This window comes from Manihot esculenta, chromosome 16 (assembly GCF_001659605.2).
Source record: "Manihot esculenta cultivar AM560-2 chromosome 16, M.esculenta_v8, whole genome shotgun sequence".
In the NCBI taxonomy this organism is placed as follows: domain Eukaryota; kingdom Viridiplantae; phylum Streptophyta; class Magnoliopsida; order Malpighiales; family Euphorbiaceae; genus Manihot; species Manihot esculenta.
Genome location: NC_035176.2, coordinates 4,132,502 through 4,146,600, shown reverse-complemented (window position 1 = coordinate 4,146,600; position 14,099 = coordinate 4,132,502). Strand labels below are relative to the sequence as shown.

General features: G+C 27.7%; 2 protein-coding genes across 4 annotated transcripts; both read left to right on the top strand.

Moving 5' to 3' along the window:
• The first annotated feature begins 5,598 nt into the window (after window positions 1-5,598).
• LOC110603549 (WUSCHEL-related homeobox 9) lies at window positions 5,599-8,763 on the top strand. 3 transcript variants are annotated; one of them, XM_021741301.2, is made up of 5 exons: window positions 5,599-5,873; window positions 6,172-6,451; window positions 6,696-7,481; window positions 7,815-8,053; window positions 8,577-8,763. In XM_021741301.2, the coding sequence occupies exons 2-5, from the start codon at window positions 6,316-6,318 to the stop codon at window positions 8,580-8,582; spliced, it is 1,167 nt and encodes a 388-aa protein (XP_021596993.1). In that variant the 5' UTR covers window positions 5,599-5,873; window positions 6,172-6,315; the 3' UTR covers window positions 8,583-8,763. The 3 variants fall into 3 exon arrangements, with proteins under 3 accessions (XP_021596993.1, XP_021596991.1, XP_021596992.1); XM_021741299.2 differs by having other exon boundaries at window positions 5,599-5,966; XM_021741300.2 differs by having other exon boundaries at window positions 5,599-5,987.
• A 3,692-nt stretch (window positions 8,764-12,455) lies between these two features.
• LOC110603520 (ras-related protein RABA1f) lies at window positions 12,456-14,099 on the top strand. Its single transcript, XM_021741272.2, has 2 exons — window positions 12,456-12,853; window positions 13,423-14,099. The coding sequence occupies exons 1-2, from the start codon at window positions 12,633-12,635 to the stop codon at window positions 13,853-13,855; spliced, it is 654 nt and encodes a 217-aa protein (XP_021596964.1). The 5' UTR covers window positions 12,456-12,632; the 3' UTR covers window positions 13,856-14,099.

The following is a 14,099-nucleotide window of genomic DNA, read 5'->3' as shown; positions in this document are numbered from 1 at the left end:
AAATAAAAACTTTTTATTTATTGAAAATTAATTGTGCAACTAAATAATTGCTTTTAAAAACTAATTTCACATGAGACCTTTCATTAATTTTATTTTACTAACCATTCACTCATTTACTTTAGAATTCAAGTAAAATTTTATAATTTTGAAAAAAAAATAATTATTATTGAAAAGCTAATTATCCTTCATATATAATAATATATAGTTTAAAGAGGGGACAAAAATGGGAACTCTATAGAGGCATTTTGGGATTTCAAGTTTTCAACATGGGACTTTGAGCTCAAAGAGTGCTGAGAATTTAGGATTAGGAGCTGCTTTAGTTTGGTTGAGAGATTATAGGCGGCCAAATGTTATTATTGAATTAGATTCAAAGGAGGTTATGTTGGTAGTTAATGTTATACATATAAATATTTTTTCTATTTAGTATACATTATTTTTCGTGAAATTGGAGTTTATTATGTTGAATTATGGATATTTATTTTTTTTGTAATATTGATAAATTCTGTAATATTTAAAAAAAAAACTCATAATTAAAAGATTTAGAAAGAAATCAGAGGTGGAGGTGGAGTCGCAAAGCCAACTCGAACGAGGCAGACCTAAAGCTGACCTCGAATAGGGTAGACTATTAGGCACGATTCATGCAATATCAACAGAATTTTCAGATCGGATTCTCAATTAATTACAGAAACCAGTTTGGAAAGGAATTATTTCAAAAAAATCAAGAAATTAGAAATTGTTACTCCCTTTTAAAAAGATTTTTCTTTTATTCCTCTTTAACTTAGGATTGCCCTTATAAAAAAAAGAAAGGTTTTTTTGGAGTTGAAACATGAGTTTCAATAGCTAAACTCCTTTATCTAGTTAGGAAACTTTTAAGGTGTAATTCATAAAAATTGTGAGATAAAATCAAACTTAATTTTTCATCTCATTTCTATGTTATTCCTTTTATTTTTTAGATTTTATTTTTTTAATTGAACCAATTGTTCAATTGAATAAATAATATACAGTCATTTCGATTCATTAAGTCTGTGATTACTAGTGAGTACTTTATTGTGGAAAATGTATTCTGATTTCACAGTCGCGTTAGAGTGAACTTCTTGGTCGGAGTCGGGTCTTTCTAGTTTTTAATGTTGTTATCAAACTAAAATTCATTGAGCTAATCATATAGTTTGCATGTTGATCAGGGGCCGATTAGTGAGCGAATCACTTTTAGTCTTTTATTTAAGGGAAGATTAGATTGCTAGACCGTGTCAACAGATATAACTGGTTGGCTGACTAGAAATTGAGTCGGACATTCTTGCATCTATGATCAATCTATAGAATTGACACCGAGATATTTCTGAAACTAAATGTTTTCTTACTTTGATTAATCTTTTTAAGTTTTACTTTTTAATTAGTTTACTTTTATATTCGGTTAAATCTCTTCAATTCAACCTTTTTTATATTTATAGTTTATTTTGTTATGCTGAGAAGTAGGTTGTTAGGGCAGTCATCAAGTCATCAAGTCGGTCAATGTCGTAGTCTGGTTAATAGGCCAGTCGGTCATCAAGTAATCGAGTGGTCGATCGTCGGTCATCAAGTCATTAATTAATCGATTACCAAGTCGATAGGTAGGTCGTCGAAATGGACGTCAGGTCGATAGTCATCTAATCCATAATCGTTAGTCGGTTGATCATCTTATCGATGGTTAAGTGATCAGTCATAAGATCATTAGGTCGATCATCAAATCGATAGGTCGTTAACTCATTAGATCGATCATCATTGAGCCATTATTTTGATCGTCATTAGGTCGGTCATCAGATCGTGAAGTCGTCATTCATACAGTTTGATTATACTAAATAAAAATATTATTGAAAATAAAATAATTTCATTATAAATCATCAACAATTAATTTAAGAGATAATTATATCCTACCTTATCCTAACTAATTAAAATAAATTTATAAATTTATAATTATATTAAAATTCTCTTACTTTTTTATTTTTCAACTAAAAAAACATTCATTAATTTTACTGTTAGTGTATTAACTAAAATTAAAAATAATTTTGATATTCTGCCATATAATTTATCTTAACTAATTAGAATGCCTTTTAATTTTAGAATTATATTAAAATATTTTTATTTTTATTTTATTACCTGAAAAAGACAATTTATCAATTTTTATCTATTTTTATTATTAATCTATTACTCAAAACTGATTTTTTTTTTCAGTCTAAATTAATCTTTTAATAAATAAAATTCACCGCCCACTCATTACTTACCAATCTCATCGGCCAGCACGTAATTGTTCACACTGTTAATATTCTATTATTAATTATAACTCTTTATTTTTTGAGAGAAATGTGGACAGAAATGTGAGAGAATATAAAAACAAATAAAAAAGGATTAGAGTTAAATTTTATTTGATAAATAGAGTAATTGAAGGTAAATTTTTAAAAATATATATATATTCAATTAAGTTCGTGTATTTTTTATCAAGGTTCGATTAAGTCTGATTTAATTTTTTTATTAATTCAGTCTATATACTTTTATTCAAAGGCTAAATAAGTTGCCACTTGATATAATATTTTTTAATAATAAAATATTATTTTTTTAATTTAAAATTAGTATTTTAATTAATATAAAAATATTTAAAAAATATATAGAAATTGTAAATAATTTTAAAAATTATAAAAATAAAATTTTATGACTAAAAAAATATTTTAATTCAAAAAATAATATTTTATTATTAAAAAATAATATTATTTTATTTCTAGACTTATTTTACCTTTAAATAAAAATATAAGAGGTTAATTTAAAAAAAATACAAAAATTTAATTGGATTTATATTCAAAAAATTTTTTTATTTTTTACTAATAAACTAACGATAAAAAAACTAATAAGTATCATTTTTAATTAACACAATAAAAATATAAAGTCACTAATTCTAAAATTATAGAAATATTTTGATTTTTTAGAATAAATATAAAGATAAAAATAGATAGAAATTAATCGATATTTTTTTTAGTTAACAGAATAAAAATATAAGGGTATTTTAATATAATTCTAAAATTCTAAAGATATATTAATTAATTAGACCAAATTACATGAATACTATAATAATTATTTTTTAATTTAAATATAAAAAATATAATAAAAATGAGAGGTTAGAAAATTGGTTAGTATTTAAAAACCTGCTATAAAATATTAAAATAAATATTTTAAAATAAAATTAAAGTCGGGTGATTTTATTGAAATAAAAAAATTGAATAATAAAAATAAAATAAAATTTAAAATTAAGTGACAAAAATAAAATTATTATAGAGGTTGTTGCTATACACCTTTGTTTTGTGTTTTTTTTTTCAAAACAATTAGGAATTGGGTACAAAGGGTATTATATCAAAATTCCTACTAAATGTTTGAATTGTTATCTAACTTTTGTTGTATTTATTGCGATTTATCTTTATTGGAGATTTTATTATTGATTTGTATTTATTATTATTATAATTGCATGAAAGCTTGTTAGAATGAATGCATGATGGACACGCGTGTCTTTCCACCCTGAGGAAGAACTCTGCTAATCAAAACGGTGGATGAAGATAAACGTTCAAGAAAGTCATGAGCTGGATTAATGCAAAATAGTGCAGATAAGGCAAAGAGATTTCAAGAAAAACATAAATGATGCGTATTGGTCTTGAAGAAACATGCAAATCTTAGACAAGTGGAAGAAGATAGACAACAAGTGGAAGAGGTTCTAGTTTCAATTTTACTGTCCTAATTGTGTATGTAGATGATCTAGTAGTTATAGGAAAAAATAAAGCTCAAATAATAAAAATTAAACAAAATTTCCACAATCAATTTACCATAAAAAATTTAGGATATATTAAATATTTTCTTGATCTAGAAATTTCGAAATTGTTATTAAATCAATAAAAATACATTATGGATATCTTACAAGACGCAAGGTATAAATGCTAAGGCAGTATCATATGAACCATAAGGGAAAAATTAAACATAGAGTATTAGAAAAGATTATGGACATATCAAATGTTGTTGTAATCAATCAGCTGTAAAAGTCTCTATATATAGAGTTTTATTTTAAATAAAATTATAATAAATTATAATTAAACTTCACAGAAAGAAAATCTTTTTAATGCTTATTCTAAATGCCTATGCAATTTTTTTAAGAAAAGAATTAAATTCTATCAATAAAATTTAATTCATTTTTATTCATGAAAAAATTAATTTAAATATAATAAAATTCAATTAATATCTTTTAAATTAAATAAATTAATGTTAAAATTTAAATTAAATTAATTTATTCATTATTTTTAAACTAAATACAAATATTTATTCTTATAAATAATAATATTTTTATTCATTGAAAAAACATGTAAAATTATTTCTTACAAAATTCTAATGATTGTGGTAAGATTTACTTTTAATTCAAAATCAATTCTCTCGGAATTGAATTCTTATAGTATTAGTTTTGCCAAATACAAAAATTTTATAAAAAAATTATTTTAAAATTTAGCATTTTAAATAAGAAAAAATAAGAATATTCGTATAAATAGGAATATAACTGTAAAGTTGAAACTTCACAAGTAGAACTTGCTTAACAAATAGAAATAGGAATATCACCTTTATTTTAATAGGAATTTATAAAAAAAAAAAAGAATTATCCAACTTTCAACTTTCAATTTTAATACATATCCAAAAAATTGCACAACATCACCCCATGTTATATTTTAAATAAAAATAACAATAATTAATTGTTAATTCTAATATACTTTTTCTTCTTTTATATTAAATAGGAACATAAATTAATTTAAAATTTAAATAATATAAAAGGCAAGTACACTATTTAAAATGTAAATAATATTAAAAAGTAAGGGTAATATAGGAAATATTATTAATACATGTATATAAGGGCTAAAATTTAAATATTTTACTAGAATTAATGAAATTTATAAATTATATTTGTATAAAAAATATTGAATTATTAATTATATTCTTTAGTTTATAATTTTTTTTTTGGTTAAAATTTTAATATTTAAACTTTAAGTATATTTATTTTCATCAAATAAAAAATCAACGTTTTTTAGAAAATATATGCTTTTTTAATTATTTTATTAATCAAATAAAATTTTAGAGCTTATATTATAATTTACTATAACTTTTCTAAATTTAAATTAACTAGTTGATAAAACTATAATCGAAAATATTTAGCTTAATAGATCATTTAAAATTTAAAGTTTTAATTAGTATAAATAGGAATTAATCTAAATATTTAGATTTTTTTAAAAAATTATTAAAAAAATAAATTAAATTATGATTTAAATCTGTTATGAGTTTTATTTTTAAATTTTAACTCATTTCAAACTTAATTATAAATATTTAAAATCATTTTTTAAAATTTTTTTTTAAAAAAAATTAAGTGCATTCCTTTGAAATATTTTAAAGGAGAGATTAGGAGGATTAATTATGCCACAATAATAAAAAAATAAAAAAAAAATAAAGGACCTCGAGTCAATCCAAAGCACACCTTACTTTGCCAAAAATAACTCGAAGCAGCAATTACTGTACCTCCACCGCCTTCCAATCAAACCCTACATGCCTCTCCTTTCTTGACTTTCAAACACCACAACAAAGCTCGTCTCTCTTCCCTCTTATTTATTCCTGCAACAACCTCTTCCATTACAATAATCCCTCACTTCTCACCATTAATACTCTGCAAGCGAAGCCCCAACTGAAGCAAGAGACTCTCTCCTTGCCCTCCATTGGAATCTGAATCCAAGCAAAAAAATAAAATTAAAAAAAAAACCATTTCTCTCTTCACTTTTCATTAACATCTTCTGTCTCAACTCTGATGAAGATTCTACTTAAACACCCACCATGTAATTCTTTTTCTTACCTTCTTTCCTTCTCGTCCGCTGGAATTGGCATGTACTTTGAGTAGAGCAGAAGCATTTCAATTTTAATGTAAAACTGTAAGGAAAGGATGGGGAAGTGTACTTTTTTTCTTTCTTTCTTCCTCTTTTTATTTATTTTGATTTCCCTTCTTGTTTATCTTGTCACAGGCGATTCCTGTTGTGGGTTTTGTCTATTTGATACATTTTCTTTCAATTTTCTTTTATTATTTTTTATTGGGAGATGAGAAGTACTGTTTATTAATAGAGATGAAAATGAACACAGGGTAGGTGAGGAGGCTATAAGAAGGGAAGAGGATTCAGTATCAGAAGCTAGCTAGGGCAACAAAAGGGCTGTCTATCTCTTCTTGCTTCTCTTTTGGCTGGCAATTGAGGTATCTGCTTAGGGTTTGGCCTTTTTATTATTATCATGGCTTCATCAAACAGACACTGGCCTAGCATGTTCAAGTCCAAGCCCTGCAACACTCACCAACACCAATGGCAGAACGACGTCAACTCATCATCGCTGGTGTCAACTGGTTGCCACAGACACCCTTACGCTTCAGGTATTAATCACACAGTATCGGTTTCCCTTTTTTTTGGTCTGCCCTTAATGTCTTATGCACTGAGAGTATTAATTTCCAACACTTTTCAACCCTCAAATAAAGGCTATAGGCTTTGTAGCCCACCGCAGACCACAAGAATCGATAGTTTGTCATCTTTCTGTATAATAAATTCTTAATTTATCCTATTAAACAGTTCTTTGTTACTAATAACATTGACGTTTTGGTTTCTGGCGCTGTTGAACAGTTCCTGGAAGTGAAGAGCGAAGTCCAGAGCCAAAGCCAAGATGGAACCCAAAGCCTGAGCAAATTCGTATTTTGGAAGCAATCTTCAATTCTGGCATGGTGAATCCACCAAGAGATGAGATAAGGAAGATCAGAGCTCAATTACAAGAATATGGCCAAGTTGGTGATGCCAATGTTTTTTACTGGTTTCAAAATAGAAAATCAAGAAGTAAACACAAGCTGAGAGACCTTCAAAAGCAACAAGCACATCATCATGCTCCATCAGTTACCACATCAATCACTACCCTCACAACACCTTCTTCTTCATCATCTTCCTCAGAGATATCCCCTACAAAAGGTTCCAAAAAGACTCTCTCTTTGAGCTCTCCAAGCGTTGTTGATGTGTCCAATTCACCAACCTGTTCAGTCAACCAGACGTATTTTCAAACACACAGTGAGTTCGTGCCTGAACCCTTTTTCTTCCCGGCTCAGCCGACTGCAGCAGCCGGATCAGGAGGAACTGGTTCCTTTACACAAGGGTTTTGCTTCTCTGATTTATCAAATGTGGTTCAAGTTCAAGATAATACAGTTGGGCCTTGCACTAGCCTTCTGCTGAGCGAGATAATGTGTTGTGATGCTTCAAGAAAAGATGTTCATCATGAAGACAAGAACATGAGAATGCAACCACACTTTAGTTACCATGTCACTTCTCCAATTCCTCCCAGCATCAGCCTTGCTCCTTCTCTAACTCTTCCGACTACTAATCCAAATAGTAACACTGCTCAGTCTATTATCAGCCAAATTCAAGGTAAATAACTTTTCTTTTTTCTTGAATGCCCTAATTGCAGGCGAGTGCATAACACTCTCCACTAAGAACCAAAAGAAAGGTAAACTAGGTTTGAAAATATAGGTCTGTGCGTCTAAGTTTGAGTAGATTCACTGGAAGAATACATAGACAAGATTGATGTATATATCAAACTATTCTTGCTTCATTGTAGCACCAAGAGGCAAATGTTACATTTGTCTTGTGCATGTAATGATAGGGACAAACTTGTCTTTTGGATGGACGTGTGCATGGCTTGGTTATGAACTTCTGGTTCAGTCTTGTTGGCTTTTAGAGAGAATGATTGCGTGCTTGCAGGTGCAGGAGAGTCAGCTTCAGAGGGTTCCAGTGGCCCAGTAAGATTAACTGTGTTTATCAATGATCTTGCATTTGAAGTGGGAGTGGGACCTTTCAATCTGAGGGAGGCATTTGGTGATGATTTTGTGTTGATTCACTCCTCTGGACAGCCTGTTCTCACCAATGAATGGGGTGTCACTCTCCATTCCCTCCAGCATGGAGCATCCTACTATTTGGTACCTCTTTCCATGAGCGAAAATGTTAGTTTTTTCTTCAATTTCTCTATTTGGTTTTGGAGAATGAATTAATTTTTGAAAATTTTATTTTATGGAAAATATTTTCTAAGAGAAATAACTTATTTCCATTGTTTTATTATAATGTTAACAATTAAACTATATTAATAAACTAATATATATAATGATGTTAATAACATTTTCAAAACTCAGAAAATTAGTTTTCTATTGAATTAAGAAAATGTTTTTTATGTCTAATTTTTAAATATCATTAACATTAGAAAACGCAAAAAATATTTCTTAACTTGTGTTATGGGTTGATAAAGAATAGTAAATGTTATGAGGGAGGTACAGCTAGCCATTGGGGTTTGCAAAGGGAAAGAAAATAATGTTGGCATCCAGCTTGAAATCTTCAGTTTAAGTTTGTACACTTATATAATCAGCACATATATGAGTTCATGAATTCTTCTTTCCTGTGAGTGAACAGTAAAGCTTTTTGTTTACAAAGATGCTTAAATTATATAATAATGGAGCTTTTTCTGGATTGCAGATGTGAAGGTGGAAAGGGGCTAACTAGCTAGCTAAGGTTGCTGTGCTTCTCTTTGCTTCATATCTAGGGTTTGAATATTAGGTTTGCAGCAACGTATCACTATTTTATGGATCTTAGAACTTGTGAACCATGTATTATATTTTACTTATATTTCATGTGAAACCCATGTCAATGGAATATGCTTATCTACTTTTTGTTTGGCGTACTTATAATTCTACTGTAGTGTGTGTGTATATATGGATAGTGTCTGCCAGCTTTTAGGGTTTTTAACTTATTATTGAAGGAAACCTTGGCATGCATTTATGTGATCTGCCTGAAATTAGGTCAAGCCTGCCACCTTGTAGCTTCACGAATTGTCATTTATATGGCTTGTTGTCGTATGATCTATCTTTCGGAACCCACAGTTTGTACCTTTTTTCTTTCTTTTTGTAAGCATAGAACTACAGTATATGCTAAAAGCTGTTTATTTAGACGTGTCAAATCTTGATTGGTTGATTATGTGGGTTAATTTGACAAAACTTGTATCATTGTACTATGATTTTCAATTCATTTATGATGTATAATGCACATTAGAGATTTAATTAAACAGTAATCTTGGAGTCGTATGTATAAGCATAAACCAATATAATATTTATGGGTTATATCAAATGGTTCATTCAACCTCAAAAGGATATAAGTGGGAATACTGAGTTGGCTTTCATTGCCTCTGAAAGGACCAAATCGAACGAAACTTTGCTTGAAGAATCAGATCAGTTGACCTAAAAACGGTAAGTTTTTGACGTTTGTCCACGGCTAAGACGAGTTGAATTTCCACTTTTTGGGAGCATGAAGCATAAAATTACCGTTTCTTTATTTATTTATTTATAATAATAATCTATATATGAAAACTGAAGAATAAGCGAGAGAGAGTGAGAGAGAGAGAGAGAGAGAGAGAGAGAGAGTCAACCCATGAGTTGAGTGGTGCAGATTATTTACGTGTACACTGATGAGAACAGTGTAATACTCAAGATTTTGGATTTGACAAAGCGATTGATTTTTTGATAGATCAATTTCTCTCACTCTTCCTACGTCACACTGTGTATTTGCATGAACCATCACGTATTATAATCATGACTATTATGACTTCGCACAAAGTAAGTAGCAGAGCCCATATCCCTCCCCATTTTGTCTCTTTCAAAATTGTAGCTAGCTTCACTATAACAAGTTCTTGGATGTCCCATGTGAATGGCGATTAACTCACAGAAACAAGAAAAATCTAAGATTTTAGAGAGACTAGATCCTCAAACTAGAGGGATTGCGTTGAAACCATTGATGGGATTGTTCGACCCTCTTTGCTTGCTGCTTGCTCCAGCATATATGAATGAGTATTGCACTCAACAAATAGGATTTGAAAGTTTAATCCCAACAACTAGAAAACCATTATTCGTATTAATTTTAATTTCTTTATCAATTACTTTTTGTATGTATAATTAATAGCTTGGAATTATTCTAATTCCAAGCATCAAATACTATTTTTTGGATCATGATGTGATTCTCTAGAATTTTTAGAGAGAATTCTCTCTTTATTGTCGATTTTCTTTTGAGATATAGGCATTTATTGATTTTTTTTTTTCGTCTTTATGATTAAAAGGATCTCTCTTCTTGATCCAATATAGGTTTAATTCTCGCCACTGAACTGAGTATAAATAGCATCTATTTATAATATTCTAGAATTCATTTCTCTTTTTTTTTTTTATGATGGAAAATAGACGAAAAATACAGAAATTCTCTCTTCATTCTGCTCCTAGCATAGATGATCTAGATGATTTCCGATTTTATCGATAATTTCATAAGCAGTTAGGAGTAGGCAGATATCATAGAGACGAACAAATAGAAGCAATACGAAATATTAGGAATGTTAATCTAGTGTCATTCCATTACAATATCTTTTATATTATTGAGTGATTATTTTTTTCAAAATCAATTCATGGATCAACTCGAAGTCTTCTGATGTAGACCACATCTTCTTCATGAATAGCTAATTTTAGACATACTCAATATTTACTATTTTCAAAAGAACGAAAAGATTTAAACATAAGTTTTATTGAGAATGTAGGAAAGATCGATCATACTATAAGATTCTTATTAAAATTTATATATATAAATTTATTAATAAATTTTATTTTTTAAATTAAAATTAAATAATAAAAAATAATTTATCTTGTTAAAAAATATTTAAAAAAAAAAATTAAATATAAATTATTTTTTATAAATAAAAAAAACGTTAATGCAATTTCTAATTTACATGCTACCTTCCGGTTCTGTTAAACATAATAAGTCATATTTCTCGCTATAAGATTTTTATTAAAATTTCTATATATAAATTTATTAATAAATTTTATTTTTAAATTAAAATTAAATAATAATAAATAATTTATTTTGTTAAAAAATATTTTTTAAAAAAATTTTAAATACAAATTATTTTTTATAAATAAAAAAATATTAATGCAACTTCTAATTTACATGCTAGCTTCCGGTTCTTTTGAAAATAATAAGTTATCTTTCAGACTATAAAATTCTTATTAAAATCTTTATATATAAATTTATTATAATTTTATTTTTAAATTAAAATTAAATAATAAAAATAATTTATTTTATTAAAAATTATTTTTTAAAAAATTTTAAATACAAATTATTTTTTACAAATAAAAAAAGCATTAATGCAATTTCTATGCTAGCTAATGATATTATTATTGGTAAAATTAGCCTCAAGAAAAGAAAATAATATTATTTTCTAAAATTATCATGAGTAAGCACATATAAATTTATAAATTAATTTCTAAATATTATATTATTTATAAATAAATTTTATACTTTTATAAATTAATCTCTAAATATTACTATTATTTATGAATAATCTAATATATTTTATAAAATAATCACTAAATATAATTATTCACAAATGAGTATTTTTATATAAATTGATCCTTAAAAATAATAATTATTTATAAATAAACTCAAAAATTTTCAAATTAATCCCTCATATTTATAAATAAGTTCAAAATTTTTATAAATTAATCTCTAAATATTATAATTATTTATAAATAACTCTACTGTTTTTTATTTTATAAATGTAATTATTTACAACTATAACTATTATTTATAAATTAATCCCTAAATATTATAATTATTTTTAAATAAGCTTGATAATTTACAAAATGATCTCTAGTATTATAATTATTCATGAATAAACCCTTATATTTTAGAAGTTTATACATAAATATTATAAAACTTATGAATTAATCCATATATTTTTCAAATTTATTCTTAAATATTATGATATTTACAAATAAGTACCATATAAAGGTTTATTCACAAACAATTGCAATTTTTAGGGTCATTTATAAAAACATATCGACTTATTTATAAATAATAAAAAATTTAGGAATTAATTAGTAAGTATAAGGGCTTATTGATAAATAATTGAAATATTTAGAAACTAATTATAAAGATATAAAATTTTTTGATAAATAAGTATAATATTTAGAAATTAATTTGTAATATTATAAGTAATTATTCGTAAATAGCTATAATATTTAAATATTAATTTGTAAAAATATTTGAGTGAATTTTAAACAAAATAAAATTTAAGTTAATGGACTAAACTGTAGGTTTTATTAACTTCATAAACTTATTTGTTTCATACTAAAAATATAATAAAAGATATTTTAGTCATTTTTTTTAAATTAACAGTAATTTAACGGTAAATCTGATGGGAGAAATTAATTTATAGAAAATATAGGGATTAAAATAGAGATTTCACTAAACTATAAGGTTTAAACTGTAATTTATCAAAAAATAAACGAAAGGAGACGTACACATTCGCTTTGCCAACTAGAAAGCCATAATTCCAGCTCGTTCTCTCTCTCTCTGGCATTTCAAGAAAACCATGCTTCCCGAATCAATTCAAAGAATCCACCATTCTCAAACCTCAATTCAAGAAATAATTAATTAATAATACTCATAATATTTTCTAGAGAAAAGAAAAAAAAGAGAAAATCGAAAGAGATATACCAAATGGGAGCATACAGAGCGGACGATGATTACGATTACTTGTTCAAGGTAGTCTTGATTGGAGATTCTGGCGTTGGCAAATCCAATCTCTTGTCTCGTTTTACCAGAAATGAATTCAGCCTTGAATCCAAATCCACCATTGGCGTCGAGTTCGCCACCCGCAGCATCCACGTCGATGATAAGGTCGTCAAGGCTCAGATTTGGGATACCGCCGGCCAAGAAAGGTTTCATTACCTTTTTACTTTCATTTCCTTTGCATTCTTATATCTCCTCATTGTGTACAATGACATCTTTTTAGATCTCGATCCAATTTTCTTTCTTTTTTGGAATTAAATTGATTTCCTTTTGCTTTTGATCATTTTGGTGTGGCCTAGTATTTTTTATAATTTGTATAAATTCCAGGCAATTCATTTATAGCAAGATGATTGTAGTTAATGTTCAAAATCCATTACAACCAAAAATGTGAAAGTACTGAATTAGAGCCAAGACAATAAAGCAATGAATTCAAATCGCAGACATGTCTATGGTGAACATAATTACCGAGGCTGAGAATTGAAATGGCTGTAGGGAAAAATTAAAGGTGATTAGGATTAAGGTTTTAAGATCAGAATTGAATTGGGAGAGATGATTATCCTGTCATTATTTTTTAAGCTGATTTCTTGAATTAAACACATTTGCTTAATCTGCTTAATTTTTTTTTTAAATTATTTGTTTGTATTTCTTTCTTCATTCTGGTTGTTGGGATGATGATGATTAATAATCACCCTTGTTTCAATTTGTTCTTTTGGCAAAGATATCGAGCCATCACAAGCGCATACTATAGAGGTGCTGTGGGAGCTTTACTAGTATATGATGTAACTCGCCATGTAACATTTGAAAATGTTGAAAGATGGCTAAAGGAGCTTAGGGATCATACAGATACCAACATTGTGATAATGCTGGTAGGAAACAAGGCCGACCTGCGTCATCTCCGAGCTGTTGCCACTGATGATGCCAAAGGATTTGCCCAACGTGAGAATACCTTTTTCATGGAGACATCTGCTCTTGAATCCCTGAATGTGGAGAATGCATTCACTGAGGTGCTGACCCAGATCTATCGAGTCGTAAGCAAGAAGGCTCTTGACATTGGAGATGATCCAGCAGCTTTGCCTAGAGGACAAACAATTAATGTTGGAGGCAGAGATGATGTGTCAGCTGTTAAAAAGGCTGGATGTTGCTCATCTTAATTTTTGAAACTTTTCCTCATAAATTTCATCTTTGAATATATTGGGAAGCTTCATTATTAAGAGAGCTTAAAGATTAGACTCCCAACAACATATTTATGATATTGTACATCAAAACCAGCAGAAAGTTTGTCCCTAGACCAGCTAACATTGTGTCTTCATCTTCCTTTTTCTTGGTAACTGCAAAGCAAAGATCCATCATTGGCCTTATTTGATTGAGTGTAATTCAAAAGTAACCAAGTTTTCA

Excerpts from the sequence above, each read along its gene's own strand:
- LOC110603549 (XM_021741301.2), top strand. The coding sequence starts at position 6,316 with ATGGCTTCATCAAACAGACACTGGCCTAGCATGTTCAAGTCCAAGCCC. Across the intron at positions 6,452-6,695 it reads CAGACACCCTTACGCTTCAG|TTCCTGGAAGTGAAGAGCGA; the intron begins GTATTAATCACA and ends GCTGTTGAACAG. Across the intron at positions 7,482-7,814 it reads TATTATCAGCCAAATTCAAG|GTGCAGGAGAGTCAGCTTCA; the intron begins GTAAATAACTTT and ends GCGTGCTTGCAG.
- LOC110603520 (XM_021741272.2), top strand. The coding sequence starts at position 12,633 with ATGGGAGCATACAGAGCGGACGATGATTACGATTACTTGTTCAAGGTA. Across the intron at positions 12,854-13,422 it reads GATACCGCCGGCCAAGAAAG|ATATCGAGCCATCACAAGCG; the intron begins GTTTCATTACCT and ends CTTTTGGCAAAG.